The following is a 17,745-nucleotide window of genomic DNA, read 5'->3' as shown; positions in this document are numbered from 1 at the left end:
GCCTGAATGATGAAAAGACCGAATTACTACTAGTCGGATCATCGAACAACCTTCTCAAACTATGTCCTCATTATACAAAGATCGTCATCGATGGGAACAGTATTCCCATTGCCAAACATGTAAAAACTTTAGGTTTCTACCTCGATGCCCAGTCTAACCTAACTCAGCAGATTAACATGACCTCATCGGCCACAGCCTACACCGGCAAGTTGATCAAAGCCTGTAGACCTTTACTATCCCCCACTAGCTGCATTAATCTGGCGCGAGCGCTTATACAATCTAAACTGGATTATTGCAACAGTCTTTATCTAGGAGCCAACAAAACCATCTTAAGTAAACCACAGATTATGCAAAATAACACGCTCAGAGCTGCGCTGAATATTCCCAAAAGAGAGCATATATCAGAAACTAGAAAGCACCACAGGTGGCTCTCTATACAGGACAAAATTTCCTTAAAAACTATCTGCCTCACTCACAAAGCGCTTAACCACCAAGCCCCCCCCACCTTACAGATAAGTTTACATGGAAGGTCTCCAATAGATTCACCAGATCCTCCAACATACCACGCCTGGTGGTGCCCAGATACAATCTAAAAAGAGCCAGAGGTTCTAGCTTCCCAGTATTAGCCGCCCAGCTTTGGAACACCCTCCCTCAGAATATTCAAACCATTCAAACCTTTAACAATTTCAGAAGTCAGGCTATCACTTGGATACTAAATAAAATAGAAAACAACAGCTCCTGATACCACTAACCGTTAGGTGATCGGCACATTCTACTGCTATGACCCAACTCTCCTCCGACAAACTCACTCCAGTCCTGAGTGCTGCCCTTGCCCTTACGGTTCTAGGCACTAACAACCCCTCCTATCTAGCAGAACAATACCAACAATGCCTTACCCAAACTATTGACCTACTTGCTCCCATCACCACCAAAACCCGTAGACCTGACAAACGTTCCTGTTTTTGGTTTAATGAGGAACTTGTAGCCTTAAGACGCACAAAAAGATCTCTTGAACACCTCCATAAGAAAAACAATACCCCAGAATCGGCACTAGCCTTCGCTGAAGCCAACAAAATATATAAATCAGCTATAATCACTCAAAAAGCCAATGCCTTCAACTTCCGCATTACTAATCCTCCGACAGCAAAGAACTGTTTACCATCCTTAGAGAGCTCGAAAACCCCTGTCAAACTTCACCACCTTCTAACGCTAGCAAAGACTGGTGCACCACTATACAAAACACACTCTCATCTAAAATTCTCCTACTGCAAAACAAAATCGATAATAAAAAAACGCTCCTAGCTGACAAAACTCCACCCACTATATCAACGACTACATCAAATGCCACTATTGGCCCCCCATTTCAATTTACACCAGTGTCTAACAAAGAAGTATTTGACACCATATGAAACTCAAAGCTTCCAACTGTAAAGAAGACCAATACCCCTCCCATCTAGTAAAACTATGTGCCCCCACCCTCACACCCATAATTACCGAATTCATCAATGCTTCTTTCCTCACAAACACAGTCCCCAACAGTATCAAAAAAGCTTGGGTGACACCACTCCTAAAAAAAAAACATCCCTGGACCCTTCAATACCCACTAATTACCGACCTATTACAACGGTCCCATTTCTCCTAAAACTAATTGACAAAATAGCCTATTGCCAAATTCAGAACCATTTGGAACAACATCAACTATTAGGAGACCGCCAGTCAGGATTCCGCCCCAACCATAGTACAGAGACAGCCCTCCTTGATCTGAAGATCCAAATGGATGCCACTAAAGAAGCAGGCAAACTCTGTCTGCTGATGCTCCTGGACCTCTCAGCGGCCTTCGATCTGGTTGACTACGACAAACTCTGCAACACTCTAGCAAACAACTTCAACCTAGCTCAGAGCGCTACCAACTGGATCAAATCATTCTTGGCTGATAGGACCTCCAGAGTGTCCATCGGCAAAGAATCAGCAGACCCAGTGTCTGTCCCAGCAGGTGTGCCGCAAGGCTCTTGCCTATCCCCCACTCTGTATAATACCTATACTAAGCTATTATTTGCAGCTTTGGATGCCATGGGTGTCATCTATACTAACTTCGCCGATGACACCCAAATCCTCATTCCTCTCTCAGGCAATCATGAACAAGACTCCCTCCTGGTTAACCAAATCTACTCACTCATCCAAAACTGGATGGCCAATAACAGCCTTTGTCTCAATGACGATAGAACGGAGCTCCTCATACTAGGCTCCTCCAGCAAAATCAACACCCTTGAGCCCGCCTTCAAATCATTCACCATCGATGGAACCACAATCATTGTTCTTAAACAAGTCAAGACCCTTGGCGTCTACACCAGAAGAGACCACCACTGGCTCCCCATCCAAGCCAGAATTCTATTTAAAACCCTGAGCATCACCCACAAATGCAGGGCTAACAAAGCTCCCAAATACCTCAACAATACAGTCACGATGAAGCCCCAGACCAGACTCCTCAGGTCCAACAAAAACGCATACCTTGAAACCCCCAGATTCAAAAGAGAGAAAGCAGGGGGTAGTAGCTTCAAAACACTGGCACCTAGACACTGGAATGTGCTACCTACCCACATTATGAACGAAACCTCCTTCCCTAAATTCAAAAGCTTCCTGAATACTTGGCTCTTCAATAAGTTCTAACTGAACTAGAGCACTAATCCGCTCCAATTAACTGTACATATCTGACTGCTTTGCATTTTGCTGTATATTCTTGACTGCCTTGCATATTATTGTATATTATTGACTGCTATTCCTGTGTTCCTCTGTGTACTTTCTAAGATTGCATTCTCCCATTGTCTGTAACTACGCCGTGATACCCCCCGGGTCTGGGCGTATAACAAATGTAATAAATAAATAAATAAAATAAATAAATAAATGTATAATATGTATAATGTTTAATATGTATATATGTACCACTGTAACCTTACCTTGAATGTTCAAACTGTATTCATGTACATAACTGTCTATGCTATGACTTGTAATCTGTACTACCCGACAGCGCCCAATTACCTCCGGGTCAGGTGCGCGATATAAATAAAATAAACAAACAAACAAACAAACAAACAATCAAGCGAGAAGTGAAATGCTCTTCTTCCTCAATTTCCTCGGCCATCCAGCCCCACAGGTGAAAGAGGTTGTATCCCCAATGTTCTTAGTTACCCAGCCCTGAGATCAAATGCTCTGGATCCCTACGAAATCACAATGGGCCTTCAAGGCCCAAATTTGACAGCCTCATCCTTGAGTCAATGTACTCAGCCATCCAGCTCTAGAGGTAAAAAGCTCTGCAGGCGTGGCCAGCAGGCTCAGACTGGCTCATAGGGCAATAGGCCCATGGCCGAAACAAAAACGCAAAATGCTTGCGTGGCCCAGTTTCTTTGGTCAAAGTGGGGCATTTTTCTTGTCAATGTGGGCCAATTTGATGAGTTACTTAACTATGCGCCTAATAGTTTTGAGCAGTGTTGCTGAATAAATATTCTTTAAAATGTACATTTTATCAAAAACCTCCCCCGTGGGTACTATTCAAACAGTGTCAGAAAAGGAATGAATTCCTTGTGGGACACTTTTACGTTGGTGCCCGAGACAATTTTGTGCCCCAGTCCGACCCTGGTGGCCAGCCCTTATTCCCTTCAACAGCACATCCAGCCCTTAAAGTAAATGTTTCGGCACGCATCTGTCAGTAAAGTTTTCGGGCATGCATCTGTCAGTAAATGTTTCGGCACGCATCTGTCAGTAAATGTTTCAGCATGCATCTGTCAGTCTCCTAAAGCATTAGTTGAGACATCTTGGGGCTTTAAAGGCTTTGCCTACACCTGGAAACGTCCCATCAGTAAGTAGATCTCAGCCAAGTTTAACAAGGTCTTCTGTGAGAATCGTCAAGAGTGTGTGGTTCTTGGAATGTCTGCTGCAGGTTAAAATAGGTGTGGCTTGTTGAGGACACACAGACAATGATATTCTACTCACTGGCATGGTCTGACTGCCATGTAGGGCCTGGATAGCTGCTTGAGCCTCAGTGTGGGAGGAAAACTTTACAAAGGCACAACCTGTAAGTAACAAGCAAAAGAGAGAGAAAGAAAAAGAGAGAAAGAAAGTAAAGGGATTGTAGGCGAGACTAAAATAGCAAGCATAGCAATTCAGTGACAGACTCACAACACCACTCACCCTGCACAGGACACTGAATGGCAGACAGACAAGAGAGCAATGTGTCCCCTCGCCTGCTGAGACGAGGAAGTGTCCACACCACCGCGCATCTAGGCTACTTCAGACAGACGGATGAGAACCTACACACCACTGGTCCACCAACAGAGCAATGCTCCACTTGACAACATGGGGGTGAAATGAAACTCTTCTCGGCAAGGGCACCCCAACGCTTATAAATGCTCACCTTGTAAAGAGAAGACACTTGTCTGAGTGTGTGTGCGTGCGTGCTTTCCCCACATCTGTTTTATTCTCTATGCAAACTGTTGGTTGTTTTAACTACATCGAGATGAGATGATGTATTGGAAAGCTATGCCTGTGTCCCTGCAACCTGGGATGCCAGAGAATGTTATGATGTCATCATCCAAGCTCTGTGCCACTGGCTGATGATGCCAGAGTAATAGACGAGAGGAGGTAGGGGAGGGAAGGAAAGGGAAGAGAGTCTGTCCCCGAAAAACTATGACAATACGGTACACATAGATACACAAAACACCCCCAAGTGTCTCCTGTGCACAAAGTGGCCCTTAACAGCATAGAGTGCCTCAGTGTTTCCAGAAGGCTCTATATCGATGACGATGACCATACCACCATCCCCCAGTTCAGTCGCATTCTTAGCTATACTAAAAAATAGAATACTTTATTGACCAGAAGCACCATTTTTTATTTTAAAATGTTATTTTCTGTTTGTTCTTTTACCTTCCTAAATCCCCAAACCAGGAAGTAGAATGACCCTCTTCTCGTGACCGTGTTTGTGGCAACTTGGTGCATTGTGGGTAATTTGTGGTGTGACGTTTGCCCCATCTCTGAGGCCTCGGTCAGCGTTTGCCATGGTTTTCCCGGAAAGGGCAGCAGCTCCATTTTGGACAGAGTGGATCCTCAGAGCCTCAGCCGCTGTTGTCCCTGACGGGCACTAACTGGCAACAAATCCTCCAGAGCCTTTGGATGCAGGGGACAGAGAGTGCCTTCCTAAATTACCCTCAGTGCATCACGGAGCTACTAAAAATGGCGCCAAGTAGAGGCTCTTCCAAATTTCATGTACCTGAAAATTGCACTAGTAAAAAGAACACACACAAATGTTTGCTTTAGGTATCTCAGGTCAGTAAAGTATTCGCTTCCTTTGCAGGGTTTCATTACCCTATAAACTCTGAGATCTGAGGGTCTGGGGAGGGAAAACCAGATCATCCAATCCCAGACTGCGACACATAGGCAGTGTAAGGCACCCCGGGCGATTTAGGTACTTCTGGAAAGCATCCCCATCCCTCCGGGTGTGAATGTTGTGGACTATGACATCTACCCTCAAAACACAGAACAATCCAACCCTGAACAAACCTCCCTGCCAGCCATATCTAATGTCACCCAGACTGCGGGAACGCACCCTCATGCTCCCGTGGGGGCTGGAGGCTCATCTCGGCGGGCAACCCCAGAGTCCAGCCCCGGGGAGATTTAAGCTAGAGACAGGTGAGAAATAGAGATGAAACTCACACCTTTACTGCTTCCATCCGGTCCGCGCAGAACTGTACACTCGTCAATCACCCCAAAAGGCTCAAAGAGGTGGAGCACGTCATCCTCGGACTGATGCTTACTGAGCATGCCCACAAACAACTTCCTGTCTCCTATAGTTAAACATAGAACCATCAATCTTCTGTAAATCTCGGGTCAGGACATTAATCCACAGTTTACTGGCTGCAGGCGCACACACTTCAGCACACATGGCATTGGCGTGAAATACACTCGGCGAGACGGAGGGCACGGGCATGGGAAAGACCTGCATTATGACAACAAGCCCCAAAATGGCGGAATTATGGCGGGAACAGAGTAGGGCTGATGGCACCAATTAACTTCTTAGTATTTCAGACATTTCAGATAACTTACAGCCCAGAGATATAACCAGCACTGCCACTGCAAGGGTTTCAGAGAGGGTCCTGCCGCCACTGCTCAGAGATACAGACAGGGCCTGCCAGTGTTCAGCGGTACAGACAGGGCCTGCCACTGCTCAGAGATACACATGGCCCTGTCACTGCTCAGAAGCTCAGAAACTAACAGGGAACTGTTATTGAATAACGAAACATACATACAGGACACAACATACACACTGGGCCCTGCCACTGTATAGAGATAAAAACATACACAGCGGCACACCGTGTCCTGGCACTGATTAGGAACATAGGCCGGAATCAATCACTGCAGAAAGGAGAGGGTGAGTATTTGGAAATATGGGGACCATTCAACAAACTGTATAATTGAGGCTAAACTATTACCCTGATAGTTGTGTATATATGGCATTATTTTATAGGGTTAGTTATAGTAAATGATTCTACTATATGTCTTCATGGTAAAGACTTGAATTGGTTTATATTCTTGTGTAGTAAGAACATAATTGACCGTTTTAAGATTTAACTCACAAATGTTAATTGATGACTATGTTATGTTTATAAATTTGAAATGACAAATAAAGAGTTTTTAAAAAAAAGAAGGATAGTGACAGAGCCCTGTCACGTTTTAGGTACACAGACAGGGCGTGTTGGTGCTCACTTATACAAACAGGGCCTGTGCACGCAGACCGTCCCTGTCAGTACTCTGGGAGACAGCCAGGGCCCAGTATAAGTGTCATAGTAGCAGCCAACACCTTCTTCAATACCCGTCCCTCTTCTCTTATCTTTCCTGTCCCCTCCTCCTCTCATCCCTTTCCTTGCAGCACTTTGAAGCAGACTAAGGACGACTTAGCCACTTGGCAAGCAGCACAATACATCACGTTCCCTCCTTCCTCCACTCCTGCTCCATCCCATAGTCTCTCCTCTTCCACCATTCTTACTTTTCTTGCTCCTGATTCACTTCTTCTGGTGACCCACAGCTACTGGGCGGATCACCTGAGCATGGCAGAGCATGAACCCTTCACACCCTCACACAATACATCCCGTTCCCTCCTTCCTCCACTCCTGCTCCATCCCATAGTCTCCCATCTTCCACCATTCTTCCTTTTCTTGCTCCTGATTCACTTCCTCTGGTGACCCACAGCTACTGGGCGGATCACCTGAGCATGGCAGAGCATGAACCCTTCACACCCTCACACAATACATCCCGTTCCCTCCTTCCTCCACTCCTGCTCCATCCCATAGTCTCTCATCTTCCACCATTCTTCCTTTTCTTGCTCCTGATTCACTTCCTCTGGTGACCCACAGCTACTGGGCGGATCACCTGAGCATGGCAGAGCATGGACCCTTCACACCCTCACACAATACATCACGTTCCCTCCTTCCTCCACTCCTGCTCCATCCCATAGTCTCTCATCTTCCACCATTCTTCCTTTTCTTGCTCCTGATTCACTTCCTCTGGTGACCCACAGCTACTGGGCGGATCACCTGAGCATGGCAGAGCATGGACCCTTCACACCCTCACACAATACATCACGTTCCCTCCTTCCTCCACTCCTGCTCCTTCCCATAGTCTCTCATCTTACACTATTCTTCCTTTTCTTGCTCCTGATTCACTTCCTCTGGTGACCCACAGCTACTGGGCGGGTCACCTGAGCATGGCAGATCATGGATCCTTCAGTCCCTCACACAATACAAAAGCCTTAAATAGCTTACAGCAGCCCGTCACACAGGCCCTGGAGGGTTAGACTGGGGAAATAATCATGCTGGGTGCTCAATGACATTGACCCGCATTCACCAATCACAATTCATGCCTTACCACAATCGACAGTACGATTGGTTCCTTTCCGTCCCTTAGTGAAATGATCTATAAAGTGTTTTCTACAAGTAAACCTTGCCGATAGGAAACAGTGAACCTGCTTTAATGCGAGATGTAGAGTTTCCAAACAAACACTTCTGACATCACTTATGACGTCACTGAAGAATCCAGATGTTATAGGAGCACTTAGGAGATTACAATTATAGACATATTATGCATGAGGGAAAAGTATTCTATGCAGAACAGTCCTGAGGACGCATATTCACAGGATACCAGACAGTTTGGGAAACGAGTCGCTTCAGGCCTCAATACTGAGTGTAGCAGAGTATGGAGGATACGGTAGGTAATATTACAGGTTTCCAATGGTTCAATCGCTATATAAATGTTTGTGGTGGTTTTAATGAGGAGTTAGCGAAGACAGAATTAATTTATTTTCTTCCAGTGAGTTCGCTGTTGAAAATATTTCTTTATCAGAGGTCTGGAACGCAATTAAAGGTTTGCGTTTGTGCAAAGCCCTGGGGCCAGATGGAGTGCCTGGTGATTTGTATAAGCTTTCCCAGGCTATTGGGATTCCTCTTTTACTCAATCTATTTCAGGTTATTCTTAATACCAGAAGATTGCTGGCTATGCAGTTATTGTCTAATATCATTATGTTGTTTGAAAAGGGGAAACCGCGCCAATTGCCCTCAGTGACATTTGAATAAAAATACTTGGGAGGGTTCCGCTGGACAGGCTTCACGCCTGGCCAGAGGAGGATAAGATCAAGTTTAACTCTCAACTTGGCTTCTGCACGTCCATGGGCACAATCGAACAGTGCCTGAACTTGTCTGTTGCTATTGATGAATAGTATGAAGTCACAGACGTTGCAAAGCATCTGGCTTTCATGGGCCTGTCAATGGCTTTCAATATATTGGGCCTCATTACAACCCTGGCGTTAAGGGGTTAACGGCGCCGTCAAAGGCTGCGGCGCCGTTAAACCCTTAACGCCCGATTCACACTTTAACGCCTGCTTTTTGCAGGCGTTAAAGTCCAACCCGCTAAGGGACCTTGGTGCTAATTACGGCACCGTAACCGTAACCGCCATCCACCATGGCGGAATCCGGCATGGACCATGGTGCTAACAGCACCATGGTCCAATGCCAGGGTCGTAATGAGGCCCATTGAAGGGAACTTTGCTTTGGTCAGTTCTTGATGGCTTCAGGATATTATTAGTTATACAATAACACTGAAACTTTTGTCACCATTGGGAAGAACGGAGAATGTACAGGCACCTTTCAGTTTATTAGAGGGGTCTGCCACGGATGCGCCATGGACCCTCTGTTATTTAATCTTTATGTTGACAGCCAGGAAAAAACATCTTTTAATGAACTGTGCTGATGTTCCTTCCTTTTCAGGACACAAAACAGCCAGTTTAGTGTATGTAGACGATGTGGTCTTATTGGGCAAAATGCCTAGAACTCCACAAATCTTAGTGAATTCCTATGTTGAGTTGATGAAATCAAGGGAAATGAAAGCGGCCAGTTCAAAGTCTGTCTCGCTGTTGTATAATAGGTATTAAAGGATTAACCCACTCCTTTTAGTTGGTGTGATGAAAACTTGAAAAGGGTGAAGACATTTGATTACCTGGGCATTAGATTTTATAGGAGAATAATTGGTCGGCTCATGTTGCAAGACAAACAACATTGTCAAATCAATTGAATTGCGGCCTATCAGGTCAAGTTCAGAGGATGTACCCATTATGGTGCTGGCGTTAAGGGCTGTTTCCTCCCATGTCAGCGATCACAGGTATGGGCCGTTTCTCTGTCAACAGCCAAAGAACTTCTGGATTTTGAAAGTAGTCTCACCGCTTTAATTAACCAATTCAAAATGTACCCCTTATCACTATGGTTTTCAGGCTGTACTATTGACAGTACCACCTTGAATAAATCATATTGGGTGATTTGCTCAGCCTAGAGAATAGACGGAGCTCTAGCTGGGTTAACGATATGCTTAAAATATTGCACGCCCTTGTTTTTTTTTTATTTAGCTAGTAACACTCTTTCTATTTCGACTACAAATGAAAACCAATTTTTGATTCATTTAAGAAGAAGCAATTCATTCAGGTAGAACAGAACGAGAATATCAAAGCAACGGTAAGGCTCTGATGTTTAGGTATTTAAATGTTAGTAATAGGTTTTATTTGTCATGCGTTTATTTGACCATAGCCATGATGTTAATAACAATACTGCATTTTAATTAACAGCTTTTTGTAGAAAATAATAATCATTGACAACACCACAAAGAACAAAGATGCCACTGTGATAACATCTTGCTGGAGACCAACATGTCAATTTTTTTTTTCTGCCTCTGATATGATTGCTGTATTCCGAGCTTACCTCTTTTCTAATTGTGATAAGTACACTGTCACCAGCACATTGTGTGAAGAATCCTGTGGACCCCTAACTGAAACCCTGCCTCAAGTCTCCTCCCAGGTGGCCAGGGGAAGACAGACGCTTCCTGATCCCATCCCTGGGGGTGGTGTACTGGGGGAAGATCACAAGGGCGGAGACAGGGTGAAGGGTAGTGAGGAGAATCTGTGGGATGAGACACTGTATTATTTTTCTGAAAGGAAGATTCTTACTAATGTGCCAAAAGAGGTTATGGCTTATTCTCATTTTAATGTCTCTCAACCTTCTATAAAATCTAAGGTTGTGAAGCCTAAGGTTGTAACATCAAAGCACACTATACCAAAACAAAGACACTTTTTGGTATTTAAAAATAAATGCCATCCTCTATTCCAAGGGTTCACTACAAAGGATTGTGGAAATGTCTTCTCTAAACCATCTTCCTCTATAAAAGTTCAAACACACAGCCCTTCTGTAAAAAATGTTAAGGGAATTAAATACACCTTATATGTAATAAAGAAGTGGAGAAACCTAACTTTGGTAGAATTAACTACATGTCCCAGAACCCTAGAGGAACTGAGATGAGGAAGAGGGCTGAAGAGGCATGTAGATGTAGTGGTCAGGCAATTAAGCCTAATACCCATGGCTGTAGTCAGGCAATTGAAACTAATGGTTAACACCTGAAGGCAATTGACAAACCTGTGAGGCATAAAAGGCCCCAGCAGGAAAGCAGAGGAGGAAGGAGCTGGAGCAGGAGTTGGATGGCTGGCAGTAGTAGTAGCAGAGGAAAAGCACGAGGCTGGCAATTTACGAGGAACTGGGATCAAAAAATGGATGCTGGATTGGAAAGACAGCAGATTTCACCTGCAGGTTCTGAGAGGGTACAATGTTCTCAATACTTATATTGCAGAGGCTGGGCAGAGGAAGACGTGCCGAAAGTGATGTTTCCCCCGTATAAGCTAAGTTTCTGTGATTGCAGAGCCAAGAGCGTGCAGGAGCACAAGGCCAGAGGCAGAAGTCCAAGGTTCTTGGGAGTGGAAGACACTCCAAAGTAAGCTGTCGGACCGGAGAAACCCGTGCTTGAGAAGGGTGTGGGTCCCAAGTGAGCCCAAAGTAGTAGCAGTAGTTGAAGAAGTCGAGGAAGCAGAGTAACCCGCAGTGTCCCTTGAGCCGGTGAGGGAAGCACAGCATTCAGATTCACTGAACAAGCCTTGCCGGTAACTGTAACCAGCTCGAAAAAGGCTTGCGTGTAGTTAAAAGTGAGTAGAAGTTGTTTGTTAGTCTTAAGCAGACTGTTAACAATGGAAAATGTAACCTCTGCATTTATTCTGAAAGGTGCAGTGTTCGCGTGATAAGTCAAAGTTATTACAGCCATCATTTAACTCTTTCATTTTACCGCTGTGATCGCGTGTCCTTAATTGGGTGGAAGGAAGGCTTACTGAATCCATTCCGAACACCTGACATTGACGTTTTATAAGAGTTACAAGAGTTAGAAGTAAAAACTGCATCAAAGGAAGGTCACGTGTCACCAATTGGGGTTCCTGTGGGAAGTCAAATGTTGCCTCATTGATACTACACAGGAATACAATTACATCTAATATTTAAAAATCGACCTTAAAGAGTGGTCGCGTGTATCTAATTATGCTTTCACTTTGAAGATGGAACCTTGCATTATCCCGAATTGACATTCTTTACTATTTTAAGAAGTTACGAGACTGAAGAGAAGAACACACATTACCCAAGCCAATAGGCGAACCCTTTACAAAGTGAAGCCAGTCCTGTTTAAACCCATCCACCTAATGTGTGAAGTTTTCAACAGTCGAGTGGCCTCAGATATAAGTGTGGCGTTGTTACATGAAGCTGACAAAGTGGCACTACGGCCTCTGGGTAATTACTTGGACAGAAAGTTGTGGGAAAGCTGAGGAAGGGGAGGTGGGCACTTGTAAAGAATTTACAGAAGTCAACCTGTAATGCTAAAAGACTCCTGAAGCTGAAAGGAAGTCAGTTTTGTGGGCAGAGGCAGGTTGTCTTTGCAGCAGTTAGACAGACGGAAGAGGCAAAGAGGCTGTTCCTTTTCAGGAATTAATTAAAAGGAAGAGTGCCTTGCCTACCTGAAGAGGTCAAGGTGTCTTGTCAATACATGCCTAAAAAGTCTAAAGTATTGAAATCCTTGTGGCAGTCAGACAGACGGGAGAGGCAAAGAGGCTGTCCCTCTTTAGAAAGTCATAAAAGTGAAGAGGGCCTTGACTACCTGAAGAGGTTGAAGTGTCTTGTCAGACTTTGCCTAATAATTACAAAGTCTAAAGCCGTGGTAGAATCACTTGAACTGTGGTAGCAGATGTCACATTGGAGTGGTTTGAAGTAGTGGCATACTGTGGGACGAACGGGATTGTTCTCATAGTAATAACAGTAGAAGAGTAGTTGTTAAAAGGAAGCAGCTACCCAAAGAGAGGCATCCTGACAAATATACCAAATGTACTGCAGAAGTTCTAACCCATTGTAAAGTTGAAGCTCAAAAAGTCATATAACTATTCCTTTTGAACTGTGGCAGAAAGTCTTCAAGAGAAGATGACCAAGATTACCATTGGTGCTGTTTTATTGGATGGAATTGGAAGGGGATCTTTTCAACCAAACCACAGAATTGTTACCAGTGGAATTTCTGTTTAATGACATTTTATTTTGACTTGGAAATGATAAGAACTGGTTCAAGACATTTCTTTTCCTTTGAACATATGAAGCTGACTTTAAAACCTGGAAAAGGATTTTACCCAGGACAGGTGAATGCTATCCAAATATTATTCCGTTATTGTTTATTATTTTATGTTCCTTTGTCACTTTCTTTGAATGACTGTTGTTTAGAGTGAGGGCCAGTTTACCCATGCTAGCGACTGTTCCCTTAGTCTTTAGACTAGTTAAATAATTTCTCGGTAGAGTAGGGCAAGAAAGACTTTGTTTGCAAACGTTTACTTTGATAAAATGTCTTACTTTGAGAAAACGACAAGCAGTTGTCCGCCTTGCATTACTGGCCTTTTACAATTGGTACATCTGTATGCCCAGGTTACCTAGACTCTACTCGAATTATGATCAGCACACTGTCACAATCACATTGGTACATTTGTATGCCCAGGTTAACTGTGCTCTACTCAAATCATGTTCAGCACGCGGACACTGGCAGATTGGTACAGCTGTATTAGCAGGTTACCTAGGCTCTACTCAAATCGTGAACAGCACGCTGACACTGGCAGATTGGTACAGCTGTATTCCGATGTTACCCAGTGTGGCATGCTGGAGAAAGGGAGTTGGACAAAGGGGTGACATTTCCAATGTGATCTTTATTCAAATAATAATGACAAATACCTATATTTCCCTATCCCTAAAGGGTTTTCCCTAACTGGCTAAAGAATTACTTAGGTGCTCATCGTCAGAGTGGTTGTCAAACTCAAAGGGCCTCATTATGACCCAGGCGGTAGTTAACGGCGCTGGTAGAGCCATTACGAGGTCTGCTCGTGGGTCTGCTCGTGGTAAAACCAGGCATCCTTAGCAGGTCCCGCGAGCAGATCCGGGTGCTAACAACGGGCCCACCATTAACAGGCCAGTTGTTAGCATCCTCCCCATTCCCCTACCGGTTCTCCCCTGGCTCCTGTTACCTCTTCTCTGGTGGGGACACGTCACTATATGTTCCTGGAGTGTTGAATCACAGCGTTTCTGTTGACCCCTCTTCTTGCTTCTCTTCCCTTACCCTGCTGCTTTGCTTTGGCTCTGCGGGATCTCCGGCCAGGCGGTGTTGGCACAGTTAATGGTCCTCTCGCTCCACCTCCTTTAGGTCATGCCAACGCCGGTCGATTTCCAGCTTCCAGTCAGGCCTGCTCTGCGTCAGCCTGCAAAGGACTCCTACAAACTGCTGTTGGCGTCCTCCTGACTGGAGGTTTCCTTCCCAGACATAGTTTCTTGCTTCCAGGTTCTAACTTCCCAGGTCTGCCAGGCTTCATGCCTGCTTTTCTTCTAATTGAGTCCTTTGTTCATTTTTATGTCATACAGCTGGATCCTCCCCAGTGGTGTGTCATTTGTATCCCTTGTGTATTCTTTACCCCCCCTCAGAGCCACCTGCTCTCAGCACCTACTATACTTTGCTAAGGAGTAGTTTGTATAACTCCATAAATCTTCTTCTTCACAGTATTCTTGGAAAATGACCTGAGGTCAGACTGGATGTTTATTTTAGACTTCCCTGTCTTGGTGGTATCAAGAGTGTTGCATTAACATACAGTAGTGCTTTCAGATTGTTTCTCAGCAGACCTTATGGGTTTAATGGTCTCAAGGGTAAGAGGGTTAGGGAATTCCATCATGGTACGGGAGTCCTTATCCCCATGAGGGGAGTCTCTCCCTGTGAGGTCCCGCTTTCGCCAAACCAATGGGATTGTTGCATGGCAGGCTCACCTCTCTAGCCTCACGGGGAAGGGCTCCCTTATGGGGAGAAGTGACGTGATCCCATGAATTGTCACACTGGACTCTACTCTAATCATTATCAGCACACATGTCCCTGGGAAATTGGTACAACTGTATTCACAGGTTACCTAGGCTATTCTGTAATTGTGATAAACACACTGTCACCAGCACATTGGTACATCTGTGTTTCTAGGTTGTCAAGACTCTACTCCAATCGTGATCAGCACACTGTCACCAGCACATTGGTACATCTGTGTTTCCAGGTTGTCAAGGCTCGACTCCAATCGTAATCAGCACACTGTCACCAGCACATTGGTACATCTGTGTTTCCAGGTTGTCAAGGCTCTACTCCAATCGTGATCAGCACACTGTCACCAGCACATTGGTACATTTGTGTTTCCAGGTTGTCAAGGCTCTACTCCAATCGTGATCAGCACACTGTCACCGGCACATTGCTACATGTGTATTCACAGGTCAGCTAGGCTCTCCTGTAATCACAATCAGCACACTGTCACTGGAGACATGAGGGCAAATCCCAACTCTGGTAGCGACTGGGGTAACTGAAAAAACAAAGACGAAAGAAGTCGTCCCTCCAGGAATTAATTAATTGGAACAATTATTTAAGACAACAATGTCTTGGTGATGCTGAGCAGGATTAATCAATCACATTACAATAAATCAAAGGCAATAATACAGATATCACTCGTGGGAATGTAAACACTCACACCCTTGTCTGTTACATGTTCCATGCACAGAGGTATAGCCAGTGCTCTATCATTTCTGAGGTATACAGTGAGGGCATCATGTCTGCTCAGAGATACAGGTGTGGCTCTATTACTGCGAGAGATACAGACAATGCTCGATCACGTGTCATATATTTAGATACATTGTGGGCACTGTCACTCCTGGAGGAACAAATAGGATTCTTTCAATGCTCAGATGTCTAGGCAGTGCTCCGTCACTTTCCAGACATATGTGGCAGACGCTGCTGCTGCTCCGAGATATGTTACAGCCTCTGTCCGTGCTAGAGTCCATGGCTCAGACGTCTAGGCAGTGCTCCACCATTTTCCAGGCATAACTGACGACCGCTGCTGCTGCTCCGAGATATGTTACAGGCTCTGTCAGTGCTAGAGACCAAAGCCAGTTCCATGTATTAAAATCGTGGCAAAAAGGGCCATGAACACAAAATATTGCGGCAAAAAGGCTGTGGTTTTGCCTCTGCAATCCATGTAAAGGATGCGGGCACACCCCCCCCACAAATCCCAGACCCATTATGCCATTTAAGAGGAGCGGGGAACACCCCTGCAACCTGAACTCCCCTTAAATGGTGTAATGGGGTACACCTTTAACGGGTCAAACAAAGGCATTTGTGCAGCGATTTTTTGGTCAGGCGACATTTTTGCCGCAGTTTTATCACTGCATACCCCAAAACCCAGACATCTAGGCAGTGCTCCATCACCTTTCAGGCATACCCGGCGGGCGCTACTGTCAGTCCACTGGCATGGTCCGGAAGTTCCCTGTCAATCCTCAGGCATGGTGACAGACCTGCCTCAATGCTCCAACCTACAGAGGGGGCTTCCTCCGTCGCTGCTCAGGCATAGCCACAGGGCCCTGTAACTGCTGTGGCCGACATACAGGGCCTTGCCGCTACTCAGGCATGGTGACAAGCCTCCCTCAATGCTCCAACCGACCTACAGACATGGCTCTCTCTGTAGCTACTCAGGCATAGCGGCAGGGCTCTATCCTGGCTGTAGCCTACAGACAAGCCTGTCACTTCACACGAATCCAGAGTAATACAGATGGGCGAGCTCATATCAGTGAACGGGAGAGGAAGTTGCGCTTGAGCGTGCGAAGCCTTGAAGGCCATGAACACATCTTGGCAAGTTTCAGGGTGAGCAGAAAGCTATTCCTTATTACAAGTGACAGCATCAGAGGCTTGCTACTGCGCATGAAGTCAACGAAAGGAAAGATGAGTCTGGGGTGACTGGAGAGGCAACAAGTCTGCCGGCGTGAACAGTGTGAAGAGTGCACTCATGCAAGGATTAGAGTGTTCTGAGAACACAGATATCCACGGGTGAACTCGTGCACAGGCTGGAAGGTCCTGAACATATTCCGCACCCTTCTCCCAGACACACAGGACGCTCAAGCAAGGATTCGAGGGTCCTAACCCTCTCCAGTCTCCCTGCAGCACTAAAGACGCTCGCACAGAGAAAGGAGTGTTCAAAGCCCCGTGCAGACTCCATCTTGGCTGGGGAAAACAGGACTATTGTTCAAGGAACGAGAGGTCTCAAAAACCTGCAATCTCTTTCCTGCCACTTTCCCGCTTCTTCCACCTTGCATTCAGAACATCAGCCAACTAATGCACACTCAGCAGCTGCTCGGACACTCATAAGGCCTCCTTATTATTGGCAACTCATTTACAGCAGGGAACAGCCACATCATTAAACATCGCAGCTGCTTCGGTGAAATATAAATCTCACACCATCAATGTGGCTGACACATAAGGCTTCACGAGTCTGTCATTTATAACCTCAAACTGCCAGGACCCAAAACAGAGAGCCAACTTCTCAGGTTCCATTTTAAAACCAGCTCATTTCAAAAGGGACCTAAGGACGATATATGGTGCTTATGGGTCTTTCATAGCCCTCCCGAGATTTCTGAAGCCTGTGTTATTATTAGTCCTGCTGACAGTAAGAACACATTTCGGTAGATAGTGTACTGTGGCGTCTCATTTGTGTTTACATGAGAGCTAATGAATCTGGAGATGTCTAGACATGGTATAATATTTTGGGTGAATCAACCTGCAAAAATTATATAATATGCTTTTCCAAATTCGTGTTCTATATTGACTGGTCTACCCTGCGTATGTTCTGAAAGAAAACGTCCAAAATGACAGAGAATAAAAGCCTGAATGTGTGATTTGACAGAATTTCAACCGTTCAAAAATTCCGCTCCACCAAATCACGCACTCGGTGCTGGGGGCTGCAAGGGTGTCCCCCGCAGCCGA

General features: G+C 45.2%; 1 protein-coding gene across 5 annotated transcripts in view; it reads right to left on the bottom strand.

The window, feature by feature from the left end:
* CELF5 (CUGBP Elav-like family member 5) overlaps nt 1–17,745 on the bottom strand; it is a 473,699-nt gene that overhangs the window by 103,741 nt on the left and 352,213 nt on the right. For 3 of the 5 annotated variants that reach the window (XM_069648412.1, XM_069648420.1, XM_069648445.1), the window contains exons 4-5: nt 5,706–5,834; nt 3,988–4,067 (exon numbers count right to left, since the gene is read on the bottom strand). In XM_069648412.1, coding sequence (XP_069504513.1) covers nt 3,988–4,067; nt 5,706–5,834 — 209 coding nt within the window. The remainder of the gene's footprint in view (nt 1–3,987; nt 4,068–5,705; nt 5,835–17,745) is intronic. The other 2 variants (XM_069648428.1, XM_069648437.1) reach the window with 1 other exon arrangement.

Source organism: Ambystoma mexicanum, chromosome 1p (genome assembly GCF_040938575.1).
Source record: "Ambystoma mexicanum isolate Mex_15411 chromosome 1p, UKY_AmexF1_1, whole genome shotgun sequence".
NCBI classification, from domain to species: Eukaryota; Metazoa; Chordata; class Amphibia; order Caudata; family Ambystomatidae; genus Ambystoma; species Ambystoma mexicanum.
This window is presented reverse-complemented; position numbering and strand designations above follow the sequence as displayed.